Source organism: Oenanthe melanoleuca, chromosome 1 (genome assembly GCF_029582105.1).
Source record: "Oenanthe melanoleuca isolate GR-GAL-2019-014 chromosome 1, OMel1.0, whole genome shotgun sequence".
Taxonomy (NCBI): domain Eukaryota; kingdom Metazoa; phylum Chordata; class Aves; order Passeriformes; family Muscicapidae; genus Oenanthe; species Oenanthe melanoleuca.
Window position 1 is genome coordinate 63,163,321 of NC_079333.1, and position 16,744 is coordinate 63,180,064.

Below are 16,744 nucleotides of genomic sequence, written 5' to 3' on the forward strand. Positions count from 1 at the left end.
TAACAACTAACAATGAAACAAAACTGAATGAAAGCTTAACAATTTCATTAGTTTCATACTAATAAAGCACTAATAAAAAGAAAAAATGGCTATAACAATACAGTATGCATTTTGAAAATAAATCACTTTGGAGATTAAATTATCCAACTATTTATCCAATTAGGATTATCTTGCATGGAACAGGAAAGAAAGTAAATGTGATCAAACAATATAAATAGCCTTTTTTTTTTATCTCGCTGACAAGATAGACTTATTAATTTAGATTTTTCCATGAACTCAATACAGCTGCATTGCAAGCCCAAACCATAAATGTCACACCAGAAGCTTTTGCTTCTGCAGTTTTAGAAGCCTTGCTCTCTAGTATGCTTCAGGTAGGTAAAATCATTCTTTTCAGAAACAATATACCTATACAATCAGAAAAACTTGTGAGTATATTTATATCTAAATAGTTTTCTGTGTGAATAGCTAAACTTTTCACCTGTGGTTTCTGAAGAGTAGATTTATTTATTTTTCTTTTCTATTTCATTGTGCCTCAAGCACTATTTTGTCATAACTGTATCACTGTCTTGGAAAGGACCTGTTACCTCCTTCAAATCTTCAAATCTTATTCCAGAAAATATTAATTGCATGCATTGAGAGTGAGATCCATTCATTTAACTTTCTTTATGTAACTACAACTCAGTAGTCGCATGACTAAGCACTTGTAAGGTGCAATTTATCTGATCTACTTTTTCAATCTACTTTAGGATGAGATGGATCACCCCTACAACAGCCTATTGCTGTCTGTTGAGTCTAAGGTGACTCAGATGCAAATGTCTACATTTGTTTCAATGAACTTCACAGTGAAGATTTAATCTAGATGAGGGAACTGTTATAGCACAACTGACCTTCCAACATGAAATGCTGAATCTTTGCTAATAATTCTCCTAATTTACTAACTGATGCTCAGATCATAACAACCAGCTCATTGCCTTGTTCAGCAAATTTAACTATCACAATTAAAGGCTACGGAAGCAGATATGGAGAAATTATATACTTGGTTGACAGACAAACATTACATCTTAGCTATAAGATGCAAGATTTTTTTTCCCATGACAAGCAAAATTCTAGAAAAAAGCTTAGTGACCTGATTATAACTAAATTATCTGTTTCTGGTGTTCTGTGTGTTCCCAAAGCACAGGTTTAAAGCATTCCTTTAGCTTGAAATATGATGTGCTCAACATAGCACATTTGTCCTTAAGGCTGTGTGATTATGCTTTTGCAAGCACCTAGACAGCACTTTTCACCCACAGATCTCAAACAAATTTACAAAAGTAGGTATCTGTCACTGACAAGCATTTGTCTTATGTCCCACCATGTCAAAGTTGCATGCACAGTCTTGTCATTAAAAGAAGTGCTATGTATCATACAATAAACACTGACATTCCACAAAGAGCCCCTCTGGTCTGAAGTTAATGTTTATCTTATTTTCATTTTTGAAAGTGAATGCTTCTAGAAAGGGAACACATCCACCTAGGAATATATACATTCAGTTTATGCTAAGAGAAAAATACATATTAATAGTAGTATAAAAATAAAAAAAAAATCTGTATTTAATCTGTTAAACAATAGAAAAATTCTTATGAACTAGTGATACTGTCATTGAACTGGAGAGAGTTTGAGAACAAGCTTGCTCTGGCTTTTTCACCCTATGATTTGGAATCTGCTCACAGTACTGCCAGCTTAACCAAAAAGGATTAACTCTCATATCCAACTGAGAACACAGATAATTCTCAGTAATTGGTAAAAAATGAAGATGAATGGGGCTGAGAGATAAGGAGCAATTAGCTCATCAGCAGTTACAGCTGTGCACTCAATCCGGATCCATCTCTTGAGTCTCGGCCCCTTTTAAAGAACCCAGGCAGAATAAGCACAGGACACCCCCTCCCAAAAAATTGCCATACCTGCCCATCATTCCTCTGTCTTCCATTTTATTTTCATGCTATACAAAGACACCTGTCATAGCATTCTGTGTAAATTACTACCTCTCCCAGGACCTGTATCTACAGCCAATCTTCTTTCACATTTAAAAAAAAAAAAAAAAAAAAAAAAGAAGGGGGAAAAAAAAAAAAGAAAAAAAAAGCCCAAAACCCAAAACCCAAAACCCGGAAACTAAATGACTACTGTAGACACTTTCAAGTTCCCTGTCAATCGTTTCATTACAGCAGCATCATCTGTTTGAAAATATAAGCAATTCCCTCATCTAATTATAGGGAGGATTTGAGGTTCATTAACATTGCCAAGGCAGAGAATCAGATGTGCAACTGCAGAGCTGTGCTCAGTGGCCTGCATTCTCTGTTTCCTTTTATTTGCTTTTTCAAGGTCTCCAAGACTTTTTCCTGAAACCATAAAAGTAATTCTTTCTCTTAAAATAGACATGTGTGTTTAGAAAAAGGAAATTACTGCATTTTGTACTGTTCTATTATTGGGCAAGGTCACCGGAGAAAAAATAATTTCACCTAAATCATTTTATCTCTGATTCTGGATGAAAAAAAAGAATAGTATATAAGCAAGCGTTACTTTTGAACAACACATCACAGGAAGCCTTGTATTTGTCTCATAATTTTAAATATTGCAAAGTAATGCAGATGAAGAGGAAACCTAACATGCCAAGAAAATCTCTTAATTTTCAACACATTTTGTTGTTGTTTATGGATTAACATGCTAGCCAAGTGTAAAATGTTGCCTTGTATTTCCTATCTGTGTTTAGAAATTAAGAACACCAAAGTCTTCATGATTGCTTCACTTCCTTAAAGAAATAATAGCATTTTTTTTTTGTATGAATGTAGTTTAAACAATGACATTTTCTTGGGACATCTGTTTTGAGATCACATTTTGAATAGATATGAACTCATTTCCTACTAAGCAAGTAATTTACTATTGTTGATAGTTGTTTACAAGTTTTATGAGTCATATTTTAGCAAGTGGCAAAGGTCTTAACAAATCCTTTGAGTATTCCCTAAAGTGTATGCATAGTGTTTTCATTATAGAAAATGTTCGGGAAGCAAAAGTATACGGACTGTTCTTCACTTCCTACCAAGTCACAGATAGCAAACTCTGGCTCACAAAAATAGCTTTTAAAAAGTATTTCTTTTCAAAGGCTTTTATCTTTTGCTGTTGCAGGTTAATGAAGTAGGACAGCAGGGCACTAAGTACTTAAGCAGCGAGGAAAGGATTGAGCTGCTTTACCTATCCATTGCTTCAGAGCATCGGATGGTAAACATACAACTGATCCTAATATCACACTAAGATGCTCATATGACAGAGTAGAACCTCGTCAGTGAAATTTACAATTTGACCTTGCCATTCTTTCTTTTCATTCTTTAATTAATTAAAAAAAAAAAAAAAATCAGAACAAAACAAAACAAAGAAAAAAATCAAACCAAAAAAAAAGCAAATCCCCAACATACAGCATAATCTTTCTTTTTCCTCTGCTGCCCTACGGAATTCATTTTTTAAACAAAACCCCAATAATTTATCTACCCTGCATGTTGTATGTAGAATTGCCACTAAAAAGAACCCAGGACATTTTTCCTTCTTATCTGCAATGTAGCTCATATCAGCCAAGCTGTCACAAGACAGTACTTGATATAAACAAGAGATTGCAAAGACATCTCAGTAATCAATATTAGGATGGCTACAGTATGGAAGCCCCAACCACTGCATATCATTTGTCTCAGCATCTATTTCTATGACCAAATGAAGCATTAATTCAAATCATAAATCTATGGTGATTTAAATCTGGGAATGAGCACCTGCCTGCTTTAATGATTTATTTTGTACATTTCAGTAAGCAGGAGATTTGTCCATATGAACTGACAGGTCACCTTCAGATGCCAGTAGCAGACTGTTTATCACCATGCAGACTAGCATCTCATCTTAGCAAGTAAATATTAAACTAAAAGAATCCAATTGATTGTGGATGGGGGAGAAAGGCGCTGCAGCCATATATTTTACTCAGTGAGCTAATACCTCACTCTGATTCCTCTGTAATTTCTTTTTTTTTTTTTTTAACACCCCCCCCTTCTAAAATGATAATTCTAGTGGGAGGATGTAAGCTCAAGGTTACCAGCAAAACTGAGAGATATAAAATAATTACTTATTAGTATCACTGGCTTCCTTTAACTCCCTTCACTCACTAACCTTTTGGCCATTGCTTCAAAAGACCAAGTTAATACATTTGTGTACTGCTCTGTATAATTATAAACGTTCGACTACAAGAATTACTTCCATAATTCACATTAAGCATTTGATTAAAAGCAGAAAGCAAGACAATTTGGAAGTACACCTGAAAAGTCAATATCATAAAATAAATAAAATAAGGGTCCTTATTTTATTTATCTGCCTTTATGTAGGCATTGGAGCACAGGGTGATTGATCCATGCACACCATAATGCCTGCTACATATGGGCTAAGATGAATCAGTTAAGCTTTGGCCTGGTTGGATCATTTATGTTCCTTTTCAGTTTGGTCAGGCACATAATCTAATTTAAAATGTAAACTAAAATCAGGCTGTTTTCTTTTGTTTTATTCTTTCCTCCTGTCTACATTCAGGAATGTAATATTTCATATTTTTGCCTAGCAAGCAATAATTTAAAACATTAATGATATAGGGACTTAATAATATTTATTTAAAAATACATAAATAAATGAACACATTCCTGAAAAAATGCAGTTGAAGAAGGAGTACACACCTACTACAAAGTAACACCTTTGACATATGAGTTCTTGTCAAGATAATACAGTGTGCTAATTTTCAAAAATGCAACTAATAAACAAAGAACTTAACTCTTCATGAACCTAATAATATCCTGACATTAGTAGCAGTAGGAGTCACCTCTCTGATTCTGTATGCATGACCAACACTGGACACTAGACAGGATTCACTATAAAAATAAACAAATAAAAGCAAATTGTGCTTGAGAAATCCTCCATATGAAGGGTGCAGCTCAAGACAAGATGCACAGACAAGAAAACTGTATTTTCAGAACCATTCTTCATGGAATGGAGACAACTGGAAAGCTATTCACTCTACTCAGAAGAGCCATTTTTTTCTAAACAAAATTAACTCAATTCTTCATTCAGTTAAATTGGGAAATTAACTGAAGCTAACAAGTAAGTTAAGGGGCTGAGAGGAAATTTTGACAATGACAATAAATAATCTTGCTTCACTAAGTTTGCCCTACTAAAATAGCTAAAATGTATTTTCTTAAATAGGGAAAATGATTAGGCTGTCTAAAAGCATATTACTTATCTAAATTGTGCCTAAAACAAGGATTTCAAAATAGATATTTTTCTTTTTTGTTCAGAGGAAGTTCAGATATTCCTTCTATCCACTCTTCTAAAAATACTCTGCATGGCTTAGATGGCTTTGATTACCTGTTAACTTTTTCATCCCCATGGATGCACATGTGGTTTATAACTAGAAATGCCAAGCAGAATAGCAGCTCCACAAACCAGTATTTGAACTTTTTATTTCACAGAATGGATTCATCTAAATCTAAAAATCTAAATTAGCTTCTAGTTCTAGTACTCTTTTATCTTCTCAGTTTGTATTTACACTTCTCACCCTTTCTCATTACTTCACTTTTCTCCCAGTGTGCTAAAGGCCACCTGGTCCTTCCACCTCATTTGTACCTATCTCCTCCTCCCAGATTTCAAAAACACCTGCTCTCTACCCTCTCTTGCTTTCTCTCCAAGGAAACAATCTTTACACTTGTATTCGAGCAACTGCATATGTTGGCATACCTGAGTACTCACATGCAATTTAAGAATATTTTCTTCACCATCATAGAGGTATCTTTAAAGCCTTTATTTAAAAGGAAAACAAAACCAATCACATAATCTCCTTATGCAGTAATGCATACATACTGTTGCTATTTACAATAGTATGTGCCCAGGTGAACCTGTTCTTTGAACTGCAATTCGTATTATTTCTAAATAATATACTACTGATGCCTACTGAACTGTACAGAAACACTGTTCACAAGCATGTATTTATTCATGTTAAGGCTAGTACATACCCTCTAAGATTCATTCCAAATATATTTAGAAGATGAAAAACTAAAAAAAAAAAAAAAAAAAAACCAAAAAAAACTAGACAAAGGGCCAAAATAAAAACAAAAAAGCCTATCTGAGGCCACTTTATTCTAGTATACACCAATCTTCCCTGCAGTCTTCTGAATGCACCTCTGTCATTGAATTTCTGTTGCTGAGTTAATACTGTCTCAACATGATAAAAGGATCCAATACAATGAAATGGCATAACAAAACATTTTACAGCAGACACACACAGATGATTAAAGATTTAATCAACAACAACAAAAAGTTATCCTAGCTTTGAAGTATGCTTTAGCAAAACAAATAGTCCAAACAAATGAAAAAAGTATACTGAAACAATTCTTTTTTGAAAATAAACAAGAGTTGCTGATGGCTGCTTAAAAAATGGAAAAAAATGTTAACTACATTTTAAGAACGTGTTTATTAAAATAAAATATGATAGGAACTGCAGAGCATGGCAGAATTTATTGTGTATGTATGTTTTCCTTTTGTCACAGGGCACATGAAAGTATGAAATATTTTGCTTTCAAGCTTGTGTTCTGAATTACCTAAAGTCAATACCCAGCACACTGAGCAGGAGACATTGTTAAATTTCACTTTGACACCATCATCTGTCACTCCACCTGTACTTTGAAAAATGAACTCTAAGCAATCAAACCACTTTCTTTCATGGAAAATATTAACTGGAGTCTGCAAAAGTAGCCTGCAAAGAAAAGAATGTTTTTGTAATAGTAACAACACTGAACGCTGGTGTAAAGGTCAGGTACAAAATAAAACATTAAGAAAAGGAAAACAAATATGCAATGTTTTACACCAAATCAAGGACTTCAGAAGGAAGTTCAGAAAGGTCAATATTTCAATAAAATATCTTAGTATTATGGACATATAATAATGCTATGTCTGAAACTTACCAACACTTGAATTCAGATCTCCATTTTCAGAGTCTGCTCCATGCTGGTTATTATTTGCATGATAGTTCGACATAGCTTCCAATTTGATTTTTTTCACTTTCATTGCTTCTGCTATGGCAGCATTGGTGGCAGCTGCTGCTGCTGCAGCTGCTGCTGTCAGACCTGCAAAGAAGTATGAAAAAAATTTAATATTCATTATTCTATGAGTCTCCATTATTGTAGGGACTGCTATTATTCCTTCATGCTAGTTACATAAGAACAGAGAGCACTGCAGAGTACTATTTCTCTTGTTGGGTTTGAAAACTATTAACTTTTTCAAGTAAAATGCTTCACATTGTATTTAGATAAGTACTCCTATACTTTCATCTAAACTTTAACTTGGTATCTAGTTAGTGCATTCATAATAGAATCACAACTAGATGCAGCTACAAATACATGCAGTCAAAAATATAATTTAGCTTCAAAATGATGTCCTGAGTGTCTGAGTATGAATAGGTCAGTATGTACATAACCATACTTAGGGAAAAAATTTCCATTAGATCTCTAATGTTAGACATGCTAAAGAAAACAGAAAAATCAGGTCTATAATTTCTATTTATGAGTAACAGACGATAGAACTCAGACATTTCTCATTTCATACATAACAGCAAGGAGATGTAGTTGTTCTAGGAAGCATTTTTAGAAAAAAAAATGCAGAATGCTATTTTGCTCTCCCCAGACCCAGACTTGAAGGCAATAAAGTATTTATCAATGAGAAGAGGAATTATTAACCCATTTAATACCAACCCCAAAGCCACCTACAGGCAACTCAAGTGCTCTTCCTACCAAACCAAGTTTCTGCCATCCAGCCATTTACAAGAACCCAGGAAGAACTGTCTTTGTCAGGAGCAATTGGAGAACTGGTCCAGTTCTCCAGCTGCCTTCAAAATGCAAAATTAGATGCAGCCTTTAATCAAAGTCACAGGCATCAGTTTTTGCCCTCTTGTCTGAGGCAGGGTAATTCTGTGGTCCCCAAGCCCTGCTGCTGCCCACCCAGCTCCCTCTGCCCCAGCCTGGGTGGCAGCAGAGAGAAGCCAGTGTCAAAACTTCACAAGAGCCCCACACAGCTGATGGAGGGGGCAGAGATGGAAAAGATAGAGAGCTAAACCTAAGATATAAAAGAGAAGGCAATAAAGCAGGTAAGTTTAATGCATTGATGCACTCTCAGTCCTCAGCCTGTTATGATGCCACATGAAGAGAACAGACCCTCAGTCATTTTGAATCACAATTCTTGCCCTAAATGTGGAGAAGGCTTGAAAAACTCTATGTAATTAGTTTAAAGGTGCTGCTCATCTGATTTTCAGCTACTCTGAGAGGTGTGAAGTGTCTTATGGATCTCAAGAGAAACTAACTCCACAATTTGCTATTCTAAGGCTGCTGTCTAGCATAGGAAGAGTGCAATTTAGCAGGAAAGACCAAATAAGCAAATAATCCCAGGCCACTGAGGTAAATACTGCTAGCACCATTGCTTCCCAGGGTCTCTTGCTGTCTCCTTTGACTCCTTACGTGGAAAACAAGTTCACTTTTGCCATGTTTTTGGCTAGTGTTGGGGAGGGACAGAAGGCAAATTCCAACAGGGAAAAAACAGAAGGTGAGCAGACATCAGGAAATCTATGAGGTGGCATAAGAGGTGCCTTTGAATATATTGTTGCTTGACTGAAGGTAGTTTTCCCTTATTGCTTTGCATGACCACATAAAAGATTAGCAAATGGTTCCAGCCTTCTGACCCTCCTCACAGGCTGACTTCTAACACCTCCAAGTGTAATGAGAATTACTGACCAAGTGATAATTACAGATCAATATTCTTTACAAAAGTGCTGTTTCAGGTAGAAGTTGTACCAAAAGCCAAAAATAGATGAGAATGTGAATATATATGAGGGTTTACTTTTATTTTAGCTTTTGCTACTATAACAAATTGGGCATGTTCTGATCTTAAAAAGGTATTGACAATAACATGGATTGCTTCCAATTGTATTTTTACCTTAGAGGAAGGATATGAAGCCATACATTATACAAATTTGGTTACGGTTCCTAAATTTGGCCACAGAAAAAGGGATGGTGCACCTCTGAACTTTGGTTTGCATCCGGTGCTCATTAAACAACACAATAACCTATACTTCCTTTTTTAATACATGCATACATCCCTGAAAAGCTAAAACTAGCATTTTTAAAGAACAGTTCTTTGGAGGAATATTCTGGTACATTATACTCAATGACTACAGCACCAGGCCCCAAATTTTTGTTTGTGACTGCACTTTTAGACCAGCAGTTCTAAAGTGCTTCTAAGTATTGGGGTAAATGACATACTAACGAGATGCTGAACATAGGGCTTGTGAGACAACCTGAAATTATTTTGTTTCACTGGAATAATGATCTGGATGCAGAACTCTCTTTTGCTTCAAACTCTCTTTTGCTACAAAATTTGCAAAAAAAAGAGTATGCTTTGGTGCATCTCTTTGGATGGGGACTGAGAAACTAAAATACAAATTTCTTAGTTCTGTAGTGTATTTTTGCAAGATAATGCTTATGGTAAAAAATGATAATTTCAAAAAGTTGAAATTAAACTATTAATTTCATTCCTTCTCTTATACAATCACAGAAGTGACTGAAATGATTCCTTTGATATACAGCAATTAATAGAAACCATACAAATCTGAAGTGCATGTCTCGTATAAGCACCGGGTAAGTAAGGAGGGAAATGGTCAGAATTCTCAGAATTCTCAGAATTCTAGCTTAATGCTGGTCCTTACAGCAATTCCAGCCTGCAGCACAGTTTCTCCTTTACTGCTACTTTTCCTATCACCTGACTGTGATGATACAGAAAAGCAAATGGCAAAGGGAGGCCTGAAGCCAGTCATCAGAGCCACTTGCTTTATAATCAGTGGTGCACTGTGGTGTACCGGGGTGTGGTACAACCCAGAACTTCAGCACTGGGTCCAACTTATCTTTCTTATCTCACTAGCATAGGCAGGCAAATATATTATAAGCTAAAGTTAATACATTACTATGTACCTATATTTACATTTTAAAATACCAAGTTTTAAAATCACAGTATGAGTGTACACACAGGGAAACACTTGGGATTTTTAAAAAATTAATTCTTTGAAAAAGCCTTTTGATGTAAATATTATTTCATATCAATTTACTCTTACAATAAGTAGCCAAGGAATTTCCAAGGTGCACATTTCTCTACACTACAGAAACGTCATCTTCAAAAATGAGATAACCAAATGTAACCTACAAAGTCAACTGAAATGAAAGAAATAAGGATCACACTGAACAGCCATGTAGGTAATTTTTAATTCTGTACAAATATTTATCTGAACAGTTAAAAAGTATTCAGGCCAAAATATTCAGTGGATTAAAGTCAATGGTAGTTGTCATTAATATTCTGAAATTGATAAGTTGTTTATGTCTGGCATTCTTCCTGCTGATTATGCAGTGAGACAGGCAGCTTTATAAATATCTCATCACTCCATCGTCACACAAATTTCATCGACAGTGCTCATGCACAGCTATTAGCAATATGAATCTAACCATTACAAGAGGAATGAAAATCGAACATGTGGCATTAATACGCAGTCCTGGTTCCTAACCATCTGATAGGCAGATGGTGTAAAGCGGATTCTCCAGCTGAAATGAAGGGGCACATCATTTAAAACCTTGTTTGCATTCTAACTGATATCAGTGCCATATTGATATACATGATACATCATGGCAGTATTTGAACAATCTAGTTTGTTTCAGTCATAAATGTTTACAGCCTTGTTTTTTATCTTTAGAAGCATGTTCTGAGAAGCGTATTTTTAATTTATGAAACCTATTGTTTACTTCTGTTGAACCAGAAGATTAGCAAAGAGCAGGAATATTAAATTACCACAACCACAGCAGTATAACTAAGATGGATGAATAAAGTATGGTTTTTCAATATGTTAGTAAAGGAATTAAAAAATTAGCCTAGACATTTTATGCATTAAATACATTTATTCATTTAAACCTTACAGCTTTTTTCCCATGTGACATACTTAGAACTTTAATGCTTTATAAAGCCATTCATTTAAATCTCTTACTGCGTGCAATTAATCTTGTCCAACAATTTAATTCAAAAAGCAAAACATCAGAAAGTAAAGTTCGATTCAAGCACCACGCTTCTGAAGTAATCTCCGTATTGCTGACAGTTCCTATAGACTCATCAGCAGAAGTCTGTTCAAGGTGTCTTGCAGGAGCCGTATGAATTTGAATTACAGCTCAATTGAACGCTCGCCAAGCCTTAGTAGGAACTCAGGAACAAGAAGCAGAACACCAAAAGAGAGCGCGAAGGATCCCTTCCTACTAAGACCTTCTCTCTTCTGTCACTAGATTACTTTGGCCTGTTGGGTGTGTTTGTAGCTGTTAATTATGTTAATAAAGTTGCAGCCTGCTGTCTCTGCCAAATATAATCATAAGCTTTCTCCTGCCAAGTCCTAGTCTAATTTACACCCGTGCAACTCTACTGAAGTCAGAATTTCGTGGGTGAGAATGAGACCAGAAGTATGCCCAGTATGTGTGGTCTCTAACACTGAAAAATGAGTGAACGAAACGGAAAACAATGACAAAAAAACACAGCATCTTCAGAAAACAATTCTGTTTTAAAAGTGAAGTCCCTGAGAGAGCTGTCATACAACATGACAGATTTTCAAAATGTATACAAATTACTGGTGGGCACTAAATCACATCCAGGATTTCTGCCTTCCAACAAATAGTATTGCCTGCCTGCCCGAAGAGAAAGCTCTTAAAACTTTGAGTTTTGATGGGGTGAGCAGCTTACAATGCACCCTAATTGTGAAGCAAAATTCACTTGTGAGTGAAACTTTTTCAGCTTTGAATATGTTTCAAAACACACATTTTTTAACTGCATGCCTAAACTTCATCCTGGGACAAATTACAGAATTATTTAAATAATTGATCTTAATTCACTTTTAACTTCCTTCACATAATTATGTCTAAGAGAAATAACAATTCCTAATAGTTATACCGATAATTTCCTAAATACAACTATTAGCTTCATTTATATTTTATTTTATATATATTTACTGGTACTTATAAAATTCAGTAACATACATGTACTTATACATGCTCCTTTAGGACTTTTGCAGCATTTTCAAGAAACTTTACCTTTGTCATCACAGAACAGGTAGAAAACCAAAATACAACTGTCAGTGTGTTACATTTAATTTCATTTATTTGATGGAAACTTCATTCTGCAGAAATCCTTTACTCACTGCATGGGAGGAGCTCCAAATCTCATCTCAATTCTGAAAGAACTCCTTTCATTATTTCAAATTAATGCTTAATCCTTTCTCTTCTAATTTATTTCAACAGCACCAACTTGAAAATAATTCAAGCCCTTTCTTGATTTAATACCAGATTTCATACTGTGGTTCTTACTTTGGCAAAATTCCTACTAAAATCTGAAAAAAAATTGCCTCAGAAAGAAAGGCAGGGTTACCTTCTAGGACCTGACCCCAAACACTGCAGGTTATTGACTGGTTTCACGGGTTTCAGCAGTACAGGTACAAGTTTTTGGTAGCTTGTTAGGCTGCTGCCTAGTTATTTCAAATGAAATAGGACCCTAACCTTAGTCTCTGATCTAATGGGTGTTTTATATAGCGTGATACATAAAACAAGAAGGAGAAAGCAATCTGCAGGAGGACAGAGGTCTGATTACATAGACTGGATTGCAGAAAAGAGAACTTCACCATAATGTTCTGCTAAAATATAGTGAGTTTCACTAGAAGAATTCTTTATATATAATGTATGTCCAGAATCTCACAGTTATCCAGAAACCTTATTTCTGCTAAGCTATCTGGATTGATCCAATACAACAAACTTGGTATACCCTAAAAATTTCATTACATGTTAGTTTGAGATAATAAAAAAAAATTCTTGTCTGGTCCCCCCAGCTGTATTTTCTTGATGAACTAGAATGTTCAGCATAAACTGCTCATCTAGATAATTTTTTAGTATCTCTTAAATGCCTACTATTAAAGGTATCATACAAATGGAACAAAACAAAACAAAACAAAACAAAACAAAAAAAAAACAACCTCGCACTTTAAATACTGTTAGAGAAGGAATACTAGGAAAAAATCATCTATGTTTTAGACTGGTATAACTAAACTGAAACTGACAGTCTTGCACTGGGAGAAAACTAGTGTACGTGAAGCTCAAACCATCTGTTGTTCATCAGTCTAATCAGACCTTTTCCCTGTAACTAGTCCTAACTTGTAATATGAATTTTGAGGCCTGGATATAGCATTTAAGATAAACAAGCAAAAGAGCTAAATTTCCACAGCAATATTCGAACCTAAAAACCTTTCTGGTTAAGATGTGTCTCCCCAATTAATTACATAGTTGCAGAAATAAAACATTGATGTAGAAAACAGCAGTGTCCTTTTGTTCTATTAACGCTGCAGTTTTTGAAATAGATTGACTAGCAAGTCAAACAGTGCTTAAAAAAATATGTAAATGAAATTATTTTATCACTAATATTTGCCATTTACGGAACTGATTGACTTAAATTCCATGAAGTTATTCTTTCTAGTGGATGTATTACTTTATACTGAAGAGTAAAAAGTGAAGATTAAAAAGTGAAAAAGTGCATTTCAAATACCACAACAAATTACTAACTGTTACAGCTTCATGGGGTTTTGTAATCTGTGAATTTATTATTGGCTTGGTGCAATTGTGACAAAATTAAACAATGTATGTTGCATAACTACCTGGCTATACTGCAGTTTTCAGCAACAGTTTAAAATCCTACTGGAATGCACACAGCAACAATACAATACAATTAAGAGAGAACATTCTTTCCTAAACAACAGTCATCTTTTCAAAAGCAATAGATTCTCAGTTCTCATTCACTCTGTTGCATTATTCATTTCATGTGCAACCTCATGCTGGACCATAAATTGTTACTTTATCTAATCAAAGGCGACTTAACTCCACAGAAGGTCAAAGGTTTAATTTTGTGAAGTATTATCTTACGCTATGAGTTTAACGGAAAAATAGAAGAAGAAAAACAGCCAAGAAACTGGTAATAAATGAACCTTTATTGCCTCAGGCATTGGCCTAGTTAATAAACTTTCATTGAAGGTTTCTTTCAACTGTTATGGACAATGAGGTAAAAAAAAATCTTAAATTACAGCCATGTGTGACTTTTAAAGCAGGCATTCTTTTTTATCTCAACCTTCCCAGCTTAGGAAAAAGACAAAGAGATTGTCTTCAATTTCTTAACCAAAAATGTATGCTTCTAAACAGATGAAAAAGTGCAGATCAAGCCTTTTAAAAGCAGAGGTCAGCTTTGAACAATATAAAAAAATACTTTTCCTTAAGTGTCAAATCCTGATCCACAATCTTCTTAACTGAATAGCATGCAGTTCCAAAAAATAAAGAAGAAAAAAAGAAAAATAAATGTGGGAAGGCAAAATATATATATACTGACAATATATTATGCTAACAATGATGGTTGGCTCCTGAAAGACTTTCTGTTTTACATTTGCATTGCTAGAGTGCAATAATGGCTCTTCTTTAATAGAATGACTTATTATGGGAACAACTTTCAACTGAAAACTATGGGAACAACCCTGCACTTTTTACAAATAGAAGTTCTTTTCTTTTCATGTGTATTATCTCATGTTCTCACAATACTATTCTTGCTGTTAGAAGAAATTAAAAGGTTTAACATAATGGCAGTTACTGGTGGTTATTGGTGCTCTGTGAATTTTCTTCATTTAATGTTCCTCCATTTTACTAACTACAATGTCTTTTATTGACACACTCTTTGGGACCAGTTTAGAGAAGTGTATTACAGTTTATGTTATACAGTCAAAATACAATAAGATGACCAGTAGTATTTTAAAAAACCTTAGCCTTTAACTTTAGTCTAATTTATAACTAGATGGACACAAGTAATTAATTGTAACAGTGCTACAATTCAGAAATACTGAAAAGACCTGTTCATGCCTGTAACAGCAGTAATGTAGCTAAATACTCATAATCTTTCAACCAGCAGGAGCTTTTGTAGTTTTTTTTTATAAACCTAATCCACAGCTTGACACAGATCCTGGGGTAATGGCACACAGTTCTTTGATTAAACTAATATCTAAACACTGCTGAGGCAGTCTGATGGCCACGTGGAAGTGTTCACCCTACAACTTCCAAACTCAGCCTTACAAACAGAACTGCCAAATTCTTTCCCATAGACCCACTGCAGTCCATGTGCCTGATCATCTGAGTGAAATTTAACTTATCCGTGTATATAAGCATATGTGGCACCAGAACAAGATCAGAATAAGATGAGATTTTAGCTGTGGACCACAATGGTGCAATTTCAGCTTCGACAGCCTTCGGGTGGAATGGATGTGCCCCCAGAGGGACCTGTTCTCTGCATGAGTCCACACAATGAGGGAGCAGCCCACTAATATTTAGCCAATGTGTTGTCAAAGCCTTTGTGGCCTGGATACTGCTTTGCTCCAAAAGCAACATTTTTGCCCAAAGAAAGAAAGATTTGATTCTCACTTCTGGTGCACAAGAATAGTCAGCTACAGACTTATTTCAGGCTTGTGCCATCCTCAGGAAGTGCAAACAGCATTATTCCTAGTCATGAATAAAAAAGGCATGGAATTCAGGGCTTTAGCTAAGATGAAATATTATCAAAACTGCTGATTGGAGCAGTAAATGTCTAAAATATAAATTACTATTTCAAGATACTTTAAATAAAATTTCCATTGGATTGTTCTTTAATGGAGTTAAAATATACTACACATATTTAAAACAACCCTAAAATGTCTTTAAAGAACTATTTTGATCCTGTTTTATTTAGCTTTAAAGTACAGATTATTTTGAATCCTCTTGCCCCTAAAAAGAAACATTTATAGTTCAATATACATTAACAAATTCTAAAACTATCCTATGATTATCTCTCTCTGTTTGCAGTGCACCAAGCAGGTTGTGCCGAGCATTAGGAAGACAGAAGTCAATATAATGGTGGAAAAAAGTCCCAGAAATCCACTGGTTATTTCAATATATATGTACCCTTGTTTTAACACAGCAAGTTGAGTAAGAGAATTTTCACATTTCTGAATATAAAGAATTCACCTGTAAGGGTCAGGAGAGTCCTCTCTCCTTCTTCATTCTTTTATTCACTAGAAGTGTTGTAACTTCAAGAGCTGCACTGTGGCTTTAGGGCTCTTTTTTCTCTTTTTTTTTTTTTTTCTTTTCTTTTTTAAGTTTCGTCAGATCCATTATGCATTATTCTGTGCCAGAGGCAAGGCATGGGGCTAAATGTACTTTTACAGCACAGTGATAGCAGAGTTTGTACTGCGATGCAGAACTGTGATACTGGTACAAAGTAGCTGTGATAATGACTCACAGGTAACACTGTGTAGTCCTTTTTTCAGATGAAAAGGCTGTCAATTGTCACAGACAGTCCTCTCTCACCTTTATGCTCTGCTTGTTGCACAAGGTAACAGAACACTAAGTCCCTCAGGTAGCACCCTGGGTGCTGACCAAGGCATCAGATGAATGTTTTGGGTGGCATGTCCAATACAAACTCTGGCACAGCAGGGGCACAATGTGGACTTGTGCCCCAGCATTTCATCAAAGCATGGATGTTAGGACAAATTTATGCACTGAAAGAGTGGTTAAGCACTGGG

The 16,744-nt window shown here is 35.1% G+C and overlaps 1 protein-coding gene across 4 annotated transcripts in view; it reads right to left on the minus strand.

The window, feature by feature from the left end:
• The window catches only part of DACH1 (dachshund family transcription factor 1), a 349,840-nt gene that overhangs the window by 161,233 nt on the left and 171,863 nt on the right, over positions 1-16,744 (minus strand). For all 4 annotated transcript variants that reach the window (XM_056489604.1, XM_056489586.1, XM_056489614.1 and 1 more), the window contains exon 3: positions 7,011-7,172. In XM_056489604.1, the coding sequence (XP_056345579.1) occupies positions 7,011-7,172 (162 nt within the window). The remainder of the gene's footprint in view (positions 1-7,010; positions 7,173-16,744) is intronic.